Here is a 23,811-nt window from a genome sequence, read left to right as displayed (position 1 = left end):
GCGCTACAACCTTTTTAGATGGGGGGAACGCACACCGTCGACTTTTAGGGTCTAAGGCAAAGAGGTTTCCTCACAATGTTTTTCTTCACCGTTCGATCGAATGTTAAATGGGGGGCAATCAATGAATGTCTTAATTGAGAATGTCAATGAAACTTATTTTTTTTTACTCAATAACTTGATTTCACTTTAATAAATATAGCAAAAAATATTGCGTCTAATCAAAATCTAGAAATCTGTCCAAAAAACGTCTTAATTTACGAAAAGGAGACATAAGCAGGAGTTATATATCAAAGACGGATTTTCCATTAATATTTAATTGTATGAATTACAACAATTTCTATGGCATAGTTACTGGTAACATAAGTCGAAAACTTAGCCTCTAGCACAGCGACATCTATGTTCCAACGTTAATAACACGTTTAGGTAAATAAAATATATGCGTCAAGCACAGTATCAAAACCCCTTATATAAAAAAACTAATGTTTATTTTTATAAAAAAAGGGTGAAAAACTTTAACATTGAAACAGAGATGTAAGAAACAGACATTTAAAAAAATAATTATTCTCAGTTTTTAATGTAAACTAATTTCAATAATTATATTTAACTATACAATAATAAACCTACATTGATATAAAAAAATTAAAATCAAGATCTTAAATTAATTGTTTTTGTTAAATATTTTTTATTGTTTTATAACATACCTAAAACATAGAACACTGAGAATATTTATTTCAATAAATATTACTCAATTTAATGTTTAAGTACAGACACCACAATTAAATAATAAATATTCTTTTACGATTTGTTATAATAAATTAATTAGAATTAAAAAGAATGTCAAAGAAATGAAAACTTACTCCACTCAGTGAGAATATTTGCCGAAATGGAAAGTGTGAAGTCACACATATTGTGTTATCTGTACTTTAACAGTTAAGTTAGAATTAAATAGTGAGAAATACATAACTTTTTCCTAAATAAGCAAGAGCTTCATAATTTGCAGATTACAAAAGTCTTCACATAACATACTATAATAACATATAATTTAATGATAACTGTATATAAACAGGATACATTAGCCAAGAATAAGATCTCTTAATTTCAGTATTGGGATAATTAGTTAAAAAAAAAACAATTAAAAACTTCTGGTATCCAGGGCTTTGGAAGCATAGGTTAACAGCAAATGAAAATAATACGCAGGCCATTTTTTTCACTTCGTAATTTTGGTAGATGGCGCAAAATAATCGTCAACCAGTAGCTACAGTAAGCGCAGGACTACCCAGGTTTTCGCGTTCTACCAAAACGACGTTCGACACGCTCATCGCTTCAAACATTAATTTAATTAAACATTAAATTTTCTATTAAAATGAAAGAAGCGACACTACGCCACAAATAATGGACGGCTGTGGTCACATGGTGAAAAAATACTACATTTGCCCTTGTATACTAGTGAGGTATGAAAGTGTTTTTTTGTGTTTTTAGATCCTTACGACGTAGAAGTGCATACAAAATTGAACAGTCCTACAATTTTAAATCGATTTGAATAGATTTTCTCTATCTTAAAGTTATATTTTCTACGAAATCGACCTTTTCTTACGTCATTCGAATTTTGTCGTCAATTTGACAAAATATATTACCTTATCTCATTTCCAATTTGACGACATAAAACGATAACGTCCTAAGCTATTGTTATTGCCAAATTTATTTAGACAAACTTACAAGTATGTTACAATTATCACAACTAATTAATGATCAATAATAATTAGTTGCCATTGATTTAGGTAATCGGTAATTTGATTATTTCCACGAAATCATTAGCTCTCTATCTTATTCAGGAATAAATGAGATTACTGAAAAAGTAAATTGCCAAATTCCCAGCATTATTGGAATGACTTTCTAAATGCAAAAGGTTTTTGAGCCAATTGAATTATAATTGAGCCGGACTGCTTATAATTAATACTATAGAAAAACATTGTATGTTCTAATATTAAAATATTGAAACATACCAACGTCAGAAACTAATTATAAATAATTCGTAAAAAATTAAAGTAACTATAATAAGCTAAAATTAGCACCATCTAATATTTTCTTTGTCATTGCGTCAAAATTAAAAACACGTATCTGCTCGTGACACTAATGTCAACTGTCACAAAACAAGTGCGTGTGAGCTGTCACTGTTAGTACAAATATTCTTTATTGAATAATTAGTACATTGTTAGACTTAAATTCGAATAAACTACTTATCTTTATAGATATGGTAGTGATATATCGTCTACATACAGCCGGGATTACCAACAAGAAACTTTTATCTTCATATCTGTTTGTTTTGTTTCTATTTTAATATAAGGTGAACATTTTGTCACCCGGCTTTATAATAAACTCTATAAAAGCAATTTCACTGTTTACTAAAACTTATTTCAGTCTTAATCGGTCACTGGAACTGTGTGGTCGACGTAGACCGCCGACAACCAATAGCTACGGGCGCTGGAATTCTGGAAGCACCACGGTCCTTTCTGGGGGCAGCCAGCTGCCTGGTGCTGGTGGATCTTTCCAGCTTCCCATCAGACATCACCCAGGCCGACGTAAAATCCGCATAATCCGAGTCTTTTGAACTTGTTCTAGACAGAGAATCTTCTCCCTTAGAATATGTCCTAATGATTTCCTTCATTTTTTCTAAAACTGACGCATCATCTTTTGCGCTCTCCGCTGATCGGAGTATTTGCTCTAACAGAGGGCTTAACGGTTTCTGAGGTGGAGACCGTAAGGTGGCGCTGCTCGCCCTTAAAGGGGAATTCCGTTTAAAAGCCTCATTTTGGACTTTTGGCTTAGTTTTTGGAGACTTATTTGGATTGTCAAATGTGTCAGTACCGATAGTGGGTCGCGATTTTGTCTTAGCCTGGTTCGGAGCTGTCCTGCCACCCCACGTGTTTCTGGATGTAGGTGGTAGCTTGGGGGTAAGTTTTGGGGACGATTGTACAGGGGTGTGTTTTGGGCTGGGTGTGTTTCCTCTGCTAGGAGTCCGGTTTCTAACGGGGGAGTGAGGGATTCTGCTGGCTTGTCGATTTCGAATAGTTTTCGTTGGCGATTCAGATAACTCTCTAGTTGGTCGAAGGCTTTTGCTCGGGGAATCGTTATTTTCGTGGACAACAATGCACTCGGGGCTCGCGCGATTGGACTTGTCTTCTGAGTTAGCCTTCCTGCCTCCGTAGAAGGTGTCTGAGAAATCAGTCTTGCGGAGACCAGTGGTCAGACTCACGTAGTCGTCGACACGCTCAGTCTTATCGACATGACAGCCGTCGTCGTGGTCGAGACGCTCTGAAAAAGGAGACACATTCTTGTTACACTCCAAAATTTTAAATGCTATTTAATTAAATTATGTACACATAAACTAATTGTACCTATTTATGCCATTTGAGTAAATGTGTATTTCAATCACAAATATGCGACTCGACAGGTTTCATTGCTACAATATATCAATTGATAAAAGTGAACAAACTAATAGCAGGCCTATTTCAAATGCTATCAAGTTTATGAGCCATTAAGCGGCCATAATGTCCTAAAGTCAGTAGAACCGTCACGTTTTGTTGTATATGGCAATACCATTTGGAGATAATGATTACTACTTATTCAGAATAGCTACCTGTATGCAAATATTTTGAAATTTGCGTCTAACCAATTAACATCTTGATTTAGAATGAGAAGTTTGTTTTGTATTGGGCTAATTTATCAATTTTAAATTTTGGAAGAAAATGTAAAATGTTTAATATTTTTAACGAACTTGTTTTTTTTAGTATTGAGATTCGAATACGCTTTATCTCTGAATAGCGGTTGGTTAGATTTTATTACGTTAAATTATATATTTATACCACTTAATTAAATAGTATATAAACTCAACTAGCAAATCCTATGTATTATATTGATATCATCATGTAGTTTTATAAAGCAAACGTATAAAAGGACATAAAGAGTTATGTTACCGTGTTAATACGACAGGTTTCCTGATTCACCATATTTTATATTGCCATAAGCGTCGACCGTGACTTAGCTGTAACATGGTGCCGTGCGCACTTCAAGGACTTTAAAGTTATTACATATAAATAGAGTTATATCCCGGATATAGTTCAACAAAAACTCTGTAGATAATAGACAAATATTATTTATTTTGATTCAAAACATGTTTAATGCTTGCTTAACTTCTACTGCCATTAAAAACTTATTTAACTATTGATATTTGCGGGATTCGAAAATATAAGTAGACAGGTTCGAATCCCGACTGTGCATGGAATTTCTGCGATGAAGGAAATCGTGAGAAAATCGGAGTGCCTTAGACGCAATAAACTCTACGGCGTATGTCAGCCGCAGAAGACTGTTTACCTACTTGATATAAGAAAACCAAAATCGCGAAACCAGAAACAGATCTAAAAGGTTCTAGCGCCACTTTTAAAAGTGTTTTAAGAGAATACTACAAATCGAGTGGGTACAGTAAAATTAATTTTATTAATAAACAAAATATCGCATAGACAGTTAACCCCAGTTAGATATTTAGTTGTGCGTTTAAACGCTTAATACGTATGATATCTACTTTGAAAAGTAAAAGGACTTTTTGACCGACTTCAATAAGTAGTAGGTTATCAGACTTATTGGGATGATCCACGTCCAGAAATAGCCTAATAGAATTATCGTTACCTCTTTATATTAAAAAACTAACATACATTTCTCTTTGGCCAGTCAATACAAATTAAAAATATTGCAATTACTTTGTGTGTTTTTCAAAAACCTCGCAAAGAACATTGTTCAAGTCATCAGACATAGTCGCGGGTAACAGCATACATATAGCAATGGAAAGCACGGGAACTAGTCATATAAATTGACCAAATATATGACCCCAGGGCAGGCACGACTCACGAATACTCACCATACCTGGCAGATGCAACTTTGTATGCAATTTCAAATGCTTATAAGGAAGCGCAGTTGTTAGTTTGAATTGTTATGAAATAAGGTTTTGTTAGAACTGACTGGCAAAGGAGTATAATAGTAATAACTGGAAAATGTACAAAATATTTAATAATAAAACTGAATTTTAAATTGTTTAATAACATACAATTCAGGATTATGTGAATTTAATTTCATATGTTGATGTCAAAAAGTATAATAATTTAAAAAAAACACATTTTGTCAGAAGAGGAAAGTGTCATATTTTGTTTTTTAGGGCGGTATACCTTTAAATATAATTAGTGGGAAACAAAAATGTCTCGCAAAAATCGAAGATGGTTGACCAATTCGAGTTATTTTAATTCAAGGGAATGAGGACATTATATTGGAAGCATTAAAGTAAATAAACATTATTAATTTAGGTTTTTATTCCGGAAGAGCGAACAGTCCTTATTGGGTGGCATAGCAAAATGTTCAATGTTGGTATGTAGCTACTAAAAACGTAAGCTATGTAAAAGGGCAGCTAGTTGTATATACAAAAACTCAAAACAAGATATTAAAAAAAGTCCTTCTCACAGAATTAGCAAATACACTTAATCATAATATTAATGACATCAAGTGATCTAACCAATTCAAGACAATTGTGTACGCAAATAAGTCTCTGTTTGGTCGTATGATTGTTACTGACCCCTGAATGGCAGTCGTCAGTGGATCACTTTGGGATCCCATTTATATGCAACCAATGTATGGCCACATGCGTCATAAATTATAATAATTTAAAATCTAAATGGAAGATTTTGTATTATCAAAAAAAAAAATTTCCTCCATAATATATTTGCAGACATTAGGGAAAGATGCAACAACGCCAGCCAGGTTTAAATTATTTTCTGTAAAAAAAATTGTAACGGAAATTATTTCCCATCGCTTAATTCTTGAATATAATTTTTCGAATTGTGTTTTGTGTAATGCCTCATTCTAAAACCTTCCATCTATTCGATGTTGCTAGTCAGACATATTTGACTTAATATCGTTAAATGTTTTTCCCCTACCCTATTCCTACTGAAATCCCTATGTATATCATTCACTCTAAAGATTTAGGTCAATTCTCTCGACTCACGACGGTCACTATCAACTTAAATCTCCTTCGTTATTGCACTAATAGTATTGTAGATACGTAAGAATATGATTAGAAAAATATATTTGCACTAAGTATATAACATCTAATGTTACTTAGAAAAAAATCCCAACACGCAGGTGTTGAGTGAAATGCATACCACACAGCTGACTCGGCGCTTTAAATTCACAACCCGTTGCCCCCTACTTCGCCTAAGCCGAATTACTAAAAATTCAATAGTTTGTTAGGACTTGTGATAATTGCAATATTTATCATATATCCGTATGGACTTCGTAGCGGCTTGATTGATTTAAAAGGAATACAAGGAAATTTTAGAAAAGCTAAAAAAGCATCTGGAATCCATAAGTCTCGGTCTTATGATTGCATAAGACCGAGACTTATGGATTCCAGATGGAACAATAATAATCTTGGAATGTCAGTTTAAATAAATAAAACAGATTAACAGCCCATTGAGAGCGTGTTAAGACTCATCGTTAATAAATACAATTTAAATGCCTTGCAAGATGTAGGAAGTTTTTGGCCAATCGCTAAGCTTTACAAGTTAACATCACAGACAATATCTAGCCATGTTAACAAAGACCTCATAAAATAATAACCAATATTCAAATGTCCAATAAAGTAATAATAGGGATCTTAATATATCAGCACATAATCATTAACTGATCAATGGATGATTATCTATCAACAATAATGGCAGTAACTATACTATTTTATTAACGCAGCGAACAAATATTGCTATAACAATACCTTACGGAGTATAATTTACTAAAACATTGAGCAAATAGCATAAATATGAGCGTAACTAGATAGTTGTAATGACACGGCCGTTAGGGCTGTTGGCTAAAGGAAATCGGGCTGTAGATACGTACGCGATGTTGTGAAATGATATTTAATTTTTCGAAACTTTTCTCTTTTGAAATTTTAATTCTTTTGGCGCGTTAGGCAACAGTGGTGAGAGTGAAATGTACGATGCGCGCGCACTCTGTCACAAAAAACCGACACTCTGAAGTTAGCCATAGTCAACATTTTCGTTTTTTCTATTGTTAATGTCGCCTTTTCTAGTATAACTTCTAACGCATGTATGTACGCACGTGGGTTTTTTAACAAAAACTAAGTTAAATGACGCTTGGTTTTGTAGTTGTGGAATGAAGGATTTCGAGATGATAAAATATTTTAAAATAAATTTATGCCAAATCCTATATAAAATACAGAAGTGAGGTAAAAACACAAGTAAATTATTGATTTTTTATATATAATCGTAAACCATACCTGACTGAGAATTTGGTATTTCCAAAGAACGGCTTAACGCTTTACAATTAAAGCTAAAGTGATTAAATTTTTTTGACTATGAATTCTTTTCTATACAGCAATTATTTTATAGTTCTTTAATCTCCAAATCCATAACGTTTTTACAAAGAAATTTATATAGCATCTATTTTATAGGTCATTAGTTTTATTGAATATGACAACCCTGAAGGAGGGATGTAATTTAGTCCGGAGCCAATTTAACGGAACGACGCGTGTCGTCGGCGCGCGCGCATTGCACAAATATCTTCTGCATGGTACTAAAACAAAGGCGAAAGCGATTTCAAGCACCTAATACTATTAACTTTTATCAGACTTTCAGCTAGAGAATTTCTATAAACAATTGAATGAGATTGTAAACTTCAAATCAAATTATTAAAATGGAAACATATTACTCTTACGACCACTTCAGTCCGTTTAGTTATGTAGTTGGTTGTTTATGAAGAAAACACTTTTTAAACGGATTGAAGCTATGTATTATTATTAAAAACTTATAATTATTTACATAATCACGGTGGTGGTCACGGTGACCACGCACGCTATAAAGCACGCGAAACGTCGAAAAAAAATTAAAATGATGTAAATAATTATAAGTTTTTAATAATAATACGTAGCTTCAATCCGTTTAAAAAGTGTTTTTTTTATGTGTAAAATCTATGTTAACAAAAGACAATACTAATTGTTTATTAATAGTAATTTTCGTTTAAGTTTATCACTTATACACCACTCTTTGAACAATAGTATTACAGCGTTCATTTACTTGCAGTTTCCCTGTCTTTTCACGAAATACCTCTACTCAACACCGGTCACACTAACTGTAATTTCTGCTTATTATTCGCTAAACAGATAGTCGTGAAACATGTCCAACTCATTATCATGACATATTTTATGCTTTGTTATTATGTGATTAACTGTGAATAAATATATTTTAATAATAAATTGGTCATTTTACAGCGAACCCTTATTTATATATGAAACTAGCTAATTTGTATTTTGTGACTTACATAATCCGTTAACTAATGCAATTAGTTTAGTATTAACGGTTGATTTGGTGAATGTAACTATTTACGCTTTTAATTTAATAACGCTTACCGCTAAAATCAGCGTCTTCCATTGATGTCTGGCTGTGAAGCGAATATCTATTCGTTGTCTTCGTAGACGGCGATCCCTGGGTGGAACCAGCCACCACTCCCAAACTCCTGTACCCTTCATCGGACACTTCTGAACCATTATCGGATGCACTCTCAACTGCTGGAGCGGGAGAAACAGGTCTTGGACTCTTATTTCGTACCCCCAAAGGTGTTGGTACCAGGTGATTGGTCGGCACAATTTTGGTCCTTCGATCCGGAGATGAAGAGCATCTGCTAGGACTGTGTGTTCGTGGTGCCAAATGCTTCCTGCTAGGGCTGGCACCCCTGTCTATATCTCCAAAGTATGGTAGACTGGTCGGAGCATCTAGTTTGTTATTGGATTGATACTGGAGGCTCCGTGGCTCGTCGTTGTAGAGTTTGGATTGATATGGCATGGAAACTGGTTCATATGTTTTAAAGTCTGGTCTTTCATAGGTAACTGTAGCGCCAGCGAGGTCCTGTTTAGGTCTCGCAAGCCGAGCGGAGAGTGATGTTCTGTGTTGTGCCTTGCAACGGCATGGATCGTGTTTATCCAAGTAGTGTGCCAATGTGTCCCAGCCGCCACCAACTCGAACCATTACATGCGAACGTAAAATCTGGAAGAGAGCATTTATGTTAGAAACTTCTCAAAATAGTAATTATTTCGCCTCGTCTTACGAGTAAAAATATATTTTTAGAATAAAATGAACCCTATAGTTCACATTATCAATAAAAAACTAATTAAATAAGTAAAACACAAGAAACAAGCAGAACTGTGCTATATCCTAACTCTTCAGCAAGTTCGTATGTTTACTTGTTAAATTGTCATGATCTTGTGCAATAAGGTCACAATTTCAAAAACCATATGTTAACACCATAAAAGGCCCCGGAAACACTTGACGGTAATTACTACCACGTGGCTATAAATGATTTTAATCCATTAATGGATCTATAGATCTATTTTGTGCGCCTGCGATGAATCATGGACTGGTCGTATCCGTATACGGTCATATGAAATGCACGTTTGTTTGACCTTTGTCCAGTGTATCTTGACACATGCTATTTTTGGAATGTTTGATAATTTTATGATGTAATTATAAGGTATTGTGTAGCGAGATTTACACCGCCATTTCGCCGTTAAGAGATAATGTTATAATACTATACGCAACACTCATTTATAGACAATAATATAATGTACCTATGAACAGTATATTGGTGAGGTTCGAGTCGAGTAGCTACCTACTGTTTTTACACTAAGTCGGCACATAGCGAAAAATAATTTATTTCTGTATTGGATTTTGACTTACGGGAGTCATAGTGTCGACTCTGAACCTTACCCCACGAACTTTATTAAGAAAGGGAACACTATGCCAAGACCAGAATGGTATTCGCTAAAACATTTTCAATTCAATACAAATCAAACATTATTTATACCCTGTGTACGGTTACTGCCATTAAATTGAATGCTTAATAAATGCGAATTGCAATTAATTACTAGCAATACTTCCTGCTCACCTCCAGACACGTTAGATGCTATTTATTAGTAAAAAGTGATTTATTGCTTGTCCGTATCATTTGTCGGATTTAGGGTTTTTTCAAGGAGCTTGGGTGGTCTTCTTTATTCACTGTGTAACTACTCTTGGTATGTACACAGTGAATAAAGAAGAAAAAAGCTCGTGTCAGCCTCATACCATAATTCCTAACACGTCTAAAAATAAAAGTTTACTTTTTATGCAATTAATTTTCCGATACTAATTAAAGTTTGAAGGGCTTTGAATGAATGAACTGTAATTTGCTAGTCATAGATTTTTCAACAGACCATTAAGTGCAAGAGCTAAGAAATTTTTTTCAAGTCATCTCCTCTTGGGAATCGCTTGAACGTCATTGTCTAGATTCACGCGACGCTTACTACGCACCTTGGTATTAACCATCTCTTAATAAAACTACTTAATTAAAATACGTATAACAAGTCGAGCCATAAGTTCAATATAGTAACATCTAATAGAAATTCCTATTTTTTTAAATTAAGTAATGTAATAGTTTTTAATCCGCCCAAAAATATTTAATTTATCTACTTCTTAACAATTATTCTTATATTAATTTTTATATACATTTTTTTTCTTCATTACTTACACTGCTAACTGTTACTATTATTATTATTATTATTTGTTTCTACTGAGTATTAGATTCTTACGTTTTTTTTTGCGACAGAGGCGCAAACTAGCTACTGTGGTCTCTGGCAGAATGACCAGCGCTGTGGAACAACTCTGCTCCTCAGCACAATGCTGAGCCAGGGTCAATTACAACCACAGCACACACGCATTACACGATTAAATATATAAAAAAATGTTATCTCTCTATTATTAATCTTTTTTTATTTATTTTAGATTATTGTTATTTTATGTGTTTCTGTGTGTGTTTTGTTAGTAATAAATGTAATGTTATGTCTAATATTAAAATGTATACCTTCATATATTTTATTAAAGTCTTAGCAAAAAATAAAAAAAATGTTCTTGTCTGAATGGCCGTTAATCTGTTTAGCCGAATCTATGGATTTATGCACTGTTTCCAAGTGAAATTTCGCCACTCATTGCTCCAATATTTTTTTAAGAGATTCAATGTCACCGTTTCGTTTAGAGCAGGCCTCTAAAACTGACCATAATTTGAAGTCTAAAGGGTTGAGGTTTGGTTTCGATGATATATAATGTTGATGGTGAAACCACCGGAACGTTGGTTTCAAGTTCGGACTTTATAAGAGTTATATTTTTAAAATAAAGTTCGGAGTTTATATCTTACAAAAGTGTATTGCTGAAAGGTTTCACAACATGACCCAAGATCTATCTTGATACACTTGGGCTGAAGATTTCACTCCTTTATATATATTAAGATAAGATTTTTTGCTTCCTAATAGGTTTTCGACGAATTCTGGCTTTAACAGTATTTATTAACTGCCTTTCTAGTTATAACAGCACGCGGCCGCCCCGATCTTTTCTGGTCTTCGACGACAAAGTGTTGTTGTATCTGTTGATATTACGATATACGAACATACGGCTGACCTATTGAAGTGTCTTATGACCGACGGCTCTATACCCACTTTTGGCAAGGCGATGATTGCAATCCTATTTTCTTTAACACCCCATTCCATATTGTAGTTTGATAAAGAACACGAACAATATGTGAAATGGAGCAAAATCGAAAGAATGTTTAAATCAATATACGTGTTCCAAATTTAAATTAATTAAAAAGTGAAAAAAATTAAAAGTTTTATGCCAGTATTTATGGCCAGACTCTGGATTTATGGTTTATTTATTAAAACTTCGTTACATTAAAATAAAAACAAACAACAGAAATTATTAGGTATCCAACGGGCGACCTTATCACTAACAAGCGATCTCTTCCAGGCAACCCAAGTAAGGAAAAAACTAAAAAAAAAATTAAATGCAAGATGTATATAACTAAATCAAAAATAAAATAACAAGTAACACTGAAAATTTCTAGAATTACAAGGCAATACGAAAGAATAATAAAATACATAATTATAGAATTCACAATTGAGTAGGATAGGATATGGTTAAGAAGTAAACGCAAACGGGTAGACTCACCTGATGTTAAGTGATACCGCCGCCCACGGACACTCACATTGCGAGGCTCGCAAGTGCGTTGGCTTTCAAGAATTAGTACGCTCTTTTCTTGAAGGACCCTAAGTCGAATTGGTTCGCAAATACTTCAGTGGGGAGCTGGTTCCACATAGTGGTAGTGCGCGACAAAAACTGCCATAGAAAACGCTCAGTTGTTTAACGATGGACGTCGAGTCGAATGAAACTCATTGTGCTTTTCTTATTTACTTTATATTGTTTTAATTGTAAGCCTTTTTTATTTATAGAAATAAAATACTAGTCCTTAGTACTTTCATAAAATACTAGTACTACATTTAGAAATTGAATATCGTCAAGTTTTTCAAGGATTTCTAGGACCTGTGCAGAGGTCATATAACTCACGAAAGCGGTTTGATGGATTCTGAACACTACCTTGACCTTGTGTCAAACATGGAGTGACAGAACTCAAACTATTCGACTAGTTTGTATCGGATTACCTTTTTTGTGACAAAGTCATTAATCAAATCAACACAACTTTACTTCTCTGCAATATTTGGATACAAAGCCCATGCTGATTCTAAATAACTGTGTTTTGTTTTTATTTCATGTGTATGTTATATATTAGGTCCTTACACATGAAATTGGCGTTTTGTCGTACTGGCCACTTTGACCTCAAATACAGGAGATATTTGGTTAAGAATTTCAAATTCAAATTTGTACAGCTATTTACTCATGTATTTGTGCTTCGATGACCGTCATTCATTTGTGTTTTTCTTCTGTTTTTTTCTGTTTGCGTCACTAATTTTACAAAATGGAAAACTTAAAGCATTATTTACGAGTACGAGTTCCGCCGTGGCACTAGTGCTGCGGAAACGACTCGAAGGGTGAATGATGTGTATGGCGGTCATGTTGCAAAAGAAAACACAGTTCGTTTTTGGTTCTAACGTTTTCGTTCTGGAAATTTTGACCTGCAGAACAAGCCCCGTGGACGGCCTGAGACCCAAGTTGATAATGAAGTATTGAAGACTATTGTGGAAGCGCATCCATCGCAAACCACGTCCGAGTTAGCTGCAGACTGCGGTGTTAGTGATAAAACTGTTTTAATTCACTTGAAGCACATGGGGAAGATTAAAAAGCTTGAAAGGTGGGTACCTCACGAATTGACTGAAGCAAACCGGCAAACGCGCGTCGACTGCTGCGTTACATTACTGAGCCGGCACAATAATGAAGGTATTTTAAACCGAATCATTACCTGTGATGAAAAATGGATTCTTTACGATAATCGAAGCGCTCAGCGCAATGGTTGGATCCTGGCCAGCCAGCTAAATCCTGCCCCAAGCGAAAATTAACCCCAAAATTGCAAACCATGATGGAGAAGCTAGCGGCTAAACAACCTAGGCTGGTCAATCGCTCCACGCCACTGCTACTTCACGACAACGCTAGACCACACAATGCATTAGAAGAGCTTCAATTGGAATGTCTAAGACATCCTCCGTACTTGCTCCAACAGATTACCATTTTTTTTCGAAATTTGGACAACTTCTTGCAAGGGAAAAAATTTAACTCTGATCCAAATCGCCTTCACAGATTTTATTGATTCCCGTCCAGCTGTTTTTTTTAGTAAAGGGATCAATCAACTACCTATGAGATGGCAAAAGTGCATAGAAAACAATGGTTCATACTTTGATTAATTAAATATATTATATTTAAAAATATTCGACTTTTTGTTCCTCCCATACAAAACGCCAATTTCATATGTAAGAACCTAATATATAGAGAATCTTTTTATAGATATATAGCACATTTATATATCTATTGTATTGTATACATATTCATTAACAATAAGAGCGGCATTTTAATGTGTTAACATAATATTCTTACGTTTATTCTACATACATAATCATGACAATTACACAATCGCAATAACTGAAATAAAAACTTTTTGTTAAAAAAATATCGTCGTAAAGTATTTTTTAAAACAACTTACCCGAACAAAAATTAGCAGCCTTGTGTCCCCAATCCTGTATTTTCCCTCAGAAACCCTCACCATTGGGAACTGTGTGGGACAGGAGCACCTTTCTACCAAATCCCTGACCCTCTCATCTAGACTTCTCAAGTCATTAGTCACCAACTGCGGTTGCGGCCCAGACGGAACCAGTCCCAGTGCCGAGTCATCTGGCCTTAACTCTTCTCCAGCTAACTCCCTTTCAATCTGCTTCTCCATTTGAACCAGCAAGGGTGCTGGCATACCGAGGACAGCTCCTTTTCTAGCAACCTCCAAGAGGCAAAGAACCACGTGTTTCTCATTTTTCCTTAGGCACAAATCGTCAGTTTCAAATAGGAGACATTCCAGGATACCTAGTGCCTTTCTGCACCAGTCGATAAAGTTGGACAGATTGTCTCGGGCAAAAAAGGTTCCCGCTTTAGCGGCTGGGAGCATATTAACTGGTGGCCGGGCTCGAAGGGCTCTAGCTAGGGTTATGGCTTCTTCTGTATCAGTTTTGAGGGATTCCAAAATCTGCTTCGCTGATTCACGGACGGCGTTCGCGTGCTGTAAAGAAATATTTATAATTATTATTGGTACATTTTGACTAATTAGATGGTAAAATTATTTTGTTTTAGTAAAATTAAAAATAGTTTTCCCTATATAAGTGGATTTAAGTTATATACAATATTTATATACCGTTAAGATTTTATAATCTATTTAAAAGTTATCTTTAAAAGATTGTGTATTAGAAAAGCGTATAATATCAAAAGAAACGTTAAAATGGCTCTTGCACTCGTGATTTTGATAAATTTTATGACTAATCATCTAAAATAATTCGCACTTTCTTCTAGCCAATGTCAATAACAATATTAGCGCCATATTTGCACAGACAATTTCTGCGCTGTCAATTTAAATCGAGAGCGCAGGCGCCGAGCCAAACCAATTTGTTGCCATATCTGACGAAGCTAACGAAGTTTTTTAGCACTTTCTATACATGTCGTATGGTAGAAACGCACGCCAAATTTGTACAAAGTACCATTTCTGTAATATCTTACTTTGAAATCAAATACAGCATACAACTCATTAATGTAATATAAATAAAAATACACTTATATGATTTGAGGGAGTGGTAACACATGTTAACATGTTATGTTTAGTGAGAAGAAATCGTATTTTGCAATAACTTTTAATATGTTTTCTCTTATCAAATATTGTTTATAGATTCTGAAGATTTCTTTATAAATCTAGGTGTAATATCTGTTAATTAAATGAAGGATCTACGTCTAAATAATTTGCAAGTATGGCAATCATATGAAATTAAACTGCTCTGTGTATTTTACTTCTAACTAAATATATAGAGAGAAACATGGTTTGGTTTTGGAAAACATATTTTCATTCACAAACGTTGACTTGCAGTTGAACTCTGGTTTTGTGTCCTTGTTATGAACATAAAAATACCGAAATGCCACTGAACTGAATTTCGAATATACCAAACGCAAGTATTTATTTTAATCAGCCTTAACATTAAAAACCAGTAGCCAAATAACGTCCGCGGAGCGTGTAATAAGCACATTAAGTAATTTAGTATGATTATTATCAGAAAAAGGCCAGTATTTTGAGCAATACACGAAATTGTTTACTTTCTTAATACCTTTATCATGACAAACGTTACATATATCTTAAAGACAATGCATTTTGTGCGATTACTTAGACAGATTACACTATGCTTTGGAAATTCTTGACACCACTGGTATAGTAAGAAGATTGAAAAGTTCAAAACCATTCGAATAAGTGAATTAGTGTAAGTGCACTTCAGTCTGCTAAACAGTGGTAAGTGGAAAAACAGAACACAATAACAGTGTCTTCCCCTTAATAGAGACTGTCATTATGTATTGACACAAATTATTATATTGAATAGTCTTTTTTATATAATTAGGACAGTTTTAAATTACTCAGGGTAAAGTTAAATAATGTTAAATGAAGTATTTGTGCAGAGACAATATATAAAAAAAAATGTTTTGACAATGAAATAAACTCTTACAGGCCTCATAAATATTAATTTTAATTAAAGTCTTTGGATACGGCTGTCCATAGAGCCCACATTATTACAATTAAGCAGGAAAGCTCTGCAGTCTGGCGTAGGGGTCATGTTTTTGTATAAGTTTAATTTAATATTATTTATTGAATTATGTCTTTGAGCATATTATCGTCAAGTATTATGTGAAAAACAAACAATGAGCAATGTTGGAAGCACAATGTTAACAAATGAAGTTGCACCTTCGAACCTTGATAATTTTGGTCAGGTTTTGTATGTATACTTCTGATACGTTCGCGATCGTATTATTTGCTCAAAACAGAATGTTTCCACTTTGTACATATTAAAAGATCGTGCTACTGAGGAATAACGTTCATTTTTAAATCCCATAATACATAGAGCAGACACATTTTATAGTGTTGTTCAAGTAGATGATCAACATTTCATATTATTTCGATTGGGGTTAAACCCACGAACTCTGAGTATACGCCGAGTAACGACGTGTGCGTTACTAATAATTATTATTTTAAAGTGCGCGTTACACACACACTTAATATGCACACTTATAATACATTTATATTAATTATATATGCGAGCTAACTAAAAAATACTAATCATAAGTAAAGTAAAAAAAAAAACTTTCAACGAGACGAGAGCCAAGTGGATAAACTATTATCATTCGATCTTATATTTACAAAGGGAAACATTCATTACTATAATTGATGCGTTGTTAAAATTAATGTTCAACTTTATAATTTTATGTAATTACAGTTATGACATATGTATTTATGTCTGTGCATTTCATATTTCATACAAGGACTCTTATTGTTCATATAACCTTTTGTTTTCATGTCATACTTTATTAGGCTGCCAGCATTACTGTTATTAATCCTTTATAGGGGCATAGTGTTATGAGTAAGCAAAAAATTTTATGCTACTATTGATCTGTCAACTGTCAAGTCCGTTAAGCGCCTTTAACGTTATCTGTCATACGCCGAATGACATACTCATAAATGTTAAAGTAAAATATAAAAGTAAGAAAATGGTCATTATTATTTCTATGTTGCTTTGATTTAAATAAATGAAAAAATAATGTAAATCATCAATCTATGCGCATTATGCATTTATTAATGAGGTTTGATCTAACCGAAGGAAACTCAGACTTTAGATCGAGACAAATCTTACACTAAGACGTGCAGGTTTCGTCAAGGATTTTATTTAACTGTACAAAGAATTGCGCATATAAAACGCACAGTCGGGGTTTAATCGCCAGTCCCAGTGAGATACGCGTGCTTAATCATTGTTTATTTTTTAAATCAGAAAATGACATTCACCCATAATAAAATAAATCAATCAATGGCTCTACAATATTCTTGGTCTCAGATTTCTGTATCTGTTTTATGATCAATTGTTAATCTAATAGGCAAGTAGGTGATCAGCCTTCTGTGTCTGACGCACGCCGTCGACTTTTTGGGTCTAAGGTAAGCCGGTTTACACAATGTTTTACTTCACGGTTCGAGCGAATGTTAAATGCGCAATAGAAAGAAAGTCCATTGGTGAATAACCGAACCTACAACCTCAGGGATGAGAGTCGCACGATAAATCCACTAGGCCAACACTGCATAATAAAATTATACTTTGATATATTTTAAGAAACACAAGTAAAATACTTTTTAGGATTTCTACAGTACAGAAAACGGAAACTTGCGTAAAGGAAATAATTTTTCAGGGTTTTAGTTTTAAGAATCCGGTCAATTGCGGTAATGACACTTAATTACTGAGGTGAGAAGGTAAACCTCATTACTGAAATAAATTGCCGTAAATGCACTAATTATCTACTTAAGTAAATGTAATAGTAGTTTTTAAATTATTACTTAGTGTAACTTTGTAAATCACATAAATACTCCTTATAAGGTTTTTAAAAAGGCATTTTACAAATCGTCAAGAAATTTAGCTTTTGCTGGCCTGAATCTCGAACAGATACATGTTAAAAAAACTGTTATACACGAAATAATTAACCTTATTGCGTGTATAACAGTTTAATAAACTCAACAACTTGAAACAATGTATTTTGTGTGTATAAACGTCTATACATAAATATAGGTGTTTTACTCCAGTACACTTATTTAACAAAAACCATGACTCAATGAACGCCACAGCAGAAAGGGCTAAAAGCCAGGCTCAAAAAGAGATGGAAAGATTGCACCGAAAAGGACCTAAGAGTGATGGGATCGATAGGATCGAGACCACTGGAGGATTATTATGAAGGAGGCCAAGACCCATAAAGAGTTGTAGCGCCACGGGATGGCGATTTTAATGAAACAATAAATTATCTTTGTCTGATAACATAATATATACGTATATATATAAATATAATATATATTCATTGGTATATATTTTTTGTAAGCTTACCGCCAAGTGATTATATAGGTTTTTTAAACAGCGCGGCTAATTCTTATTATAAAATCCATTGTAATAATTATTCATATACTCGTATAAAGATTTATTTATCTAGCATATATTACGCAAACCAGACCAATTTAAAAACACCTGCTATTACTAAAGTATTTAATAGCAGTGGGCAAGGCGTGAACCGACTTGTAATGGTAAGTAATTGTAATGTACCAAGCGTTGTTATATTCATTATTCTGTCATATTTTTATTAGGGATCTATTGACAGGCTCCGACTTCGCATCATAGCTGAACGATGAGTTTATAAAAGTATCAATTATGTTTTTGTTTGACGTGAGTTGGAACATAAAGCATTTTTAACTTTATAAACGCGAATTTGGTATCTCGCCGATCAATATTTTTTATACAACAGGGGACAAACGGTCACCCGATGGTAAGTAATACCGCCGGCCCATGGACACTCTTAACGCCAGACGGCTCCTGAGTGCTTTGCTGGCCTTTTAAGAATTAGTACGCTCTTTTCTTGAAGGACCCTAAGTTGAATTGGTTCGAAAATACTTCAGTGGGCAGCCGGTTCCACATAGTGGTGGTGCGCGGCAAAAACTGCCTTAAAAACGCTCATTTGTGAAACGACGGACTTCGAGGTGAAACGGGTGGAATTTCGTATTCTGCCTCGGCGTCCGGTGTTAAAACTCAGCTGCGGTTATTAATCCGAAAAACTCCAATATTACCAGGAGAGACTCGTAACCTATATATATTTTGAAAAAATATAATTTCACGTCACATAATAGAATTTAGCTATTAAGACTATTAATATTTTTAAATTTTTTAATATAATGTATAATTGCTAGGGGTTACAACATAAAACAAATTAAATCTTGATCAAATTCTTTTGAACTAATGTGACATATTCTATATATTTTCCATCTCATTAGAGCAGTTTGTCGGTTGCGCCATGCGCCGGCGCCGCATAACGATATGGTATAATTATTGTATTCGATCAATACTTGTTACTTCAATAAATTATCCAAGCATTACTATCATAATAATACCTAATAGATATTAGGTATGAAGCATTTACATTTACCGATAGCTTGGTAGGTTTATTTTTTGTTTAATTGTTACAGTATAAATGCGCTCGGAAACCTTATTATGTAAGTACTATCGTATCATAAACGAGGAAATCGAGGACCTGATAGGCGAACCCAACGCGGAAGCTAAAGCCCAATGACTCCCTAGACTGATCATAGATGAGGAAATATTGGAATGTTTAAAAAATTTAACTCCTTAAGCCCAGATGTCGCTGGAAAGACGGCTTGGAGAGGATCTACGTGATTTACAAGCACGTGATCGAAGAAGGTTCGGAGGACAAGGCTCACATTAGATTGCTACTCAAGCAGCTTAAGAAGTATCATATCGCATAGTGAAAAACTAAACAATCTACCTAACCTACGCAACCTATATCTGGGTACATATATATATATATATATATATATATATAATAAAGCGTATAAAAGCTTCATTAATTATATTGGGTTCGCCTATCAGATGCTCTATGTCCTCGTTAACGACACGATCTGTGATTGTAAATTGTCATTCTTCTTTTCATATATGCATTACGCAATTACTCAATCGAAAAGTGTCCGAAGGCTTAAAAATTCTGCCCCTTTGAGTATTCTATGATTGCTATATGTGCCTTTACGAGTATAACGTGGGAGAGTATATATAATATAAATAACAATTATCATTAACTTAACTGTACTTACTATTATTTATGATAACTAATATGACATTAGTATGCCTGTTATTATATATTGTGTTTTTTTTTCACAAATTATCTGAATGTCCGACTTTCTTTGATAAGAAAATACTTTTTATTATTATATAAACCTTTTATATTTAAATAAATAAATATGTATTGTGACTTTACAATGAAGTTTTTAGTTTCCCGCTAATCCTTATTACAATCATGTGCACATTTTAATTGCAAATCATGAAACTTGGCGTCACTCGTTAATTATAATATTAATGATTCGTAATTTATAATTTTATGTTTGTTTACGGTTGTTACAAAAGTTTTAATTGTTTTTTTTTATTGGGGAATGATGCAAGAAGGATGTCATAAATACGATTTCTGTTGATTTCGTAAAGTATGACTGTGGGAATTGAATGCATGCCCTGCCTGGATTTGCAATAACAACTTATTCAAGTAACATAAAGTAACTAATTTATTGTTAAATAATACGATTCCGTGGCTTTGGTATAGCATAAGTGAGTTTCATTCTGAGATTCTAGGTTTGATTTTAACGAAAGGTTTACCTATTAGAAGAAAGATAATCACGGAAGAATTGTGAATGTCACACTACGGGATTACACGACTCGGGATTACAATGACTTTTAGTGAATTTCTGTATCCTTTGCACCATATTTTCTTCCATTCTCTATTATTTCCCTGAAATTTAATTATTAATTGTAGGTATTTTATAAGCGGTGTAGCCGTAACTGCTTACATGCATTTCAAACTTTACTAAAGATAAAGGCCAGATAGCCAAATGAAAGGCTGATGATGAGGAAGCCATCAATTTGGCGACATATCGAGACCTTGTAACAAATGTTTTAATTAAACAAAGAAACAACATTGCAAGTAAAGTTTATTGTCAGCGCATAATTATACATTATCTCAAGAGGCATACTCCCCATTATAAAGAAATTAAAGTTGAAACATGCAGATATAAATTATAAAAATAGGTACCAATTACGGATCAGGAAATTTTTATCTTTCTGTTTCTTTCATCGACTAGGTCACTTGTACTCAAGGTCTTGTTCACTTAACGCACCCAAACTCCAGATTTTTTGGCCAAATTAGGTAGAATTTTAAAAGAGCACCTTACACAGACTCACTGTCTATGTCTTCAACTTCACTGGCACTCTCGATAATTACGAGACGTAAACACGAGATCGTGATAGTGAAATTCAGCTGTGGTAACAATGGGTGTCTAGCAACTGGTCACACAATAAGTACATACCGATAAAACGAGTCTCAAATATGAGTGTAAATCATGGAAATGTCATAACAATTCCCACGGGGTTCCATAATACAATCAGGAGCCGATCGGATCGTGATTCATGGCCGATTTAGTTAACCATTTATTTCAATGCTTTATTCGACAGGAGACAAATTATTTGCGATAAAACCTAGAACATGACTAGACGCTATTCGACACGCCTAGGTATATAAGCTAATAAGTGAAGGATTGATTTCTAATTTCATAACAATTAAGTATCTAAAAAATGTTAGAAACATCAACGATTATCTCCAGTACAGAATATTTGATAACGTTTTATTTACAAATATATTGTAATAAAAATAAAGAACTCAACTTGTTCATCTTTGAATATAACCGTATCTAACAACCGAATTATAAGTCTACCGTCAATTAACAATTTTGCGAGTACGTTGCACTGTCCTTGAAGCGCCATTCTACACGGGGCGCCCGTCAAGGTCGGACGTCCAGCATTTTAAATTAATTACGGAAATGTCTGTTTGATGAATGAGTTGGAACTCGATAACAGCACCTTTTAACACCTTTTTTGGCGTGATGTGACGAATCAGAGATGTTATTTCGATAATGAGGCTGTTATTATGTCCATTTAGGGAGTGATTCAGTTATATGGAGACGTTTATTAAATTACTGTTTGTATATGTACGTTGTGATTTTTTCATGGTGAGGGTATTTTGACATGACACTGCTAGAGTTCTTATGTACATTATTTTACCGTATTTACTGTATTTTACCTACTAGTAATATTCAAAAATACTGAAAACATTAAAATTCCAATAAAAGTAATACCGAAGACAAAAGACAAAAGACATAATGACATTATTTTAATTATTGTCTAACCAGGAAACCTAGTTTAGCTTTAGTTCATAACAAAACCTTGTATTGCTGTTATCGCAAAACCTGTTTTTTACTAAGGTCAACTAAAACGAAAAAGTTTTTGTTTTAATGTATTTTTTGGTATTAACTAATAAAATAAACATTGACTAGTGGTAAAAAAATAAAAAAAGGCAAAAATATCTGCGATGGCCGGGAATCGAACCCGGATCAACTGCTTGGAAGGCAACTATGCTGACCATTACACCACCATCGCATCTGGCGTTCATAATGAAATTATCGTACTGTATCGACTGATCGGTAAGAAACGATTATAATCTAATTGTATAAATAAAAATCCTACGCTTAAAAGTGAATTGGTTCACATCTATAATCATGCTACTAGAAATAAATCAATCTCTCTATTACCGAAACCTAAACCTATATTACTGTAAAGTTATCTGTATTAAGTAGAACACCTAATAAAAAAAATGTACTTACGCACGAAATAAAGAAAATCATATTTGAAATACAAGTATGAAATATCTGAACCAGCTATGTACATTAGAAGGAAATAAATAAACTACATTAATTGTATTCATATTATCTTGCGCCCGCACAGATCTATCGCGCAGATTCTTTGTAAATCGCCGTTGATCGTGATCGAGATATTCGGTGAGTATAGGTTTAGTGTTTTTAGGATAGTTTACAAAAATGTTTCGAGATGAATTAACTAGGTATATCAGCTATTATTTATTTTTAATTCTTTTAATTATAAAATAATTTATGAAAGTAAAATATTAAAATATTTATGTTAGCAAGATCGTATAGTTTTAAATTGAAGCGTCAAAGGAACAGCGCTCGTTTTAGAAATAGGAACAGAGATTTTTAACTATGAAAGTTGTTTAAAAAACAAGAGTCCATTCACGTATAATTCGTTTAGCTAAATACTCTATTTAACATAACCAACCTATTCAATAGTGCATCGTTGCTAAGGAATCGAAGTAAACAATTATTGTCTTAATAACATTTATTACCTACTGACTTTATTATTGGCTGTCGTAAGATTGGTCACCCTACATAAATTTTGTCGTATGATAAACTGTGACCCGCATATAATTGGTCGTTCCCACGACGGCTCTCGGGACCCTCACCTTTTCACTTGTTAGCCATTTTTGGCTAACGATGGCTGGGGTCACTTAGAGAGGTCACTGTCAAAATACTATCAGTGCTTACATCTATTTTTATTCGGTCTTTGACCAATTATTAATAACATTTAATTTAAGTGTTTAATGTGTGCCGTTTCGCTTGTCATAGAGAAAATATGACTATTCTGTGACTAATACAAAATTTATAAACTTAAATTTACTGATTTAGTTTAAACTATTATACAACCGCAAACTTTGTTTCATTTTAATATGGTGTTTT

At 33.8% G+C, this 23,811-nt stretch overlaps 1 protein-coding gene and 1 non-coding gene across 2 annotated transcripts in view; both read right to left on the bottom strand.

Annotated features, from left to right (window-relative positions):
- Positions 1-298: 298 nt before the first annotated feature.
- The window catches only part of LOC123712782 (GAS2-like protein pickled eggs), a 56,268-nt gene continuing 32,755 nt past the window's right edge, over positions 299-23,811 (bottom strand). The window contains exons 3-5 of the mRNA XM_045666038.1: positions 14,062-14,625; positions 8,462-9,095; positions 299-3,312 (exon numbers count right to left, since the gene is read on the bottom strand). Of these exons, the coding sequence (XP_045521994.1) occupies positions 2,429-3,312; positions 8,462-9,095; positions 14,062-14,625 (2,082 nt within the window). The 3' untranslated portion in view covers positions 299-2,428. The remainder of the gene's footprint in view (positions 3,313-8,461; positions 9,096-14,061; positions 14,626-23,811) is intronic.
- Trnag-ucc lies at positions 22,589-22,660 on the bottom strand. The gene has a single exon. It is a non-coding gene; the product is annotated as a tRNA-Gly (tRNA).

This window comes from Pieris brassicae, chromosome 8, assembly GCF_905147105.1.
Source record: "Pieris brassicae chromosome 8, ilPieBrab1.1, whole genome shotgun sequence".
Classification (NCBI taxonomy): Eukaryota; Metazoa; Arthropoda; class Insecta; order Lepidoptera; family Pieridae; genus Pieris; species Pieris brassicae.
Note: the sequence above shows the minus strand (reverse complement) of the source record. Positions and strands in the feature narration are given on the sequence as shown.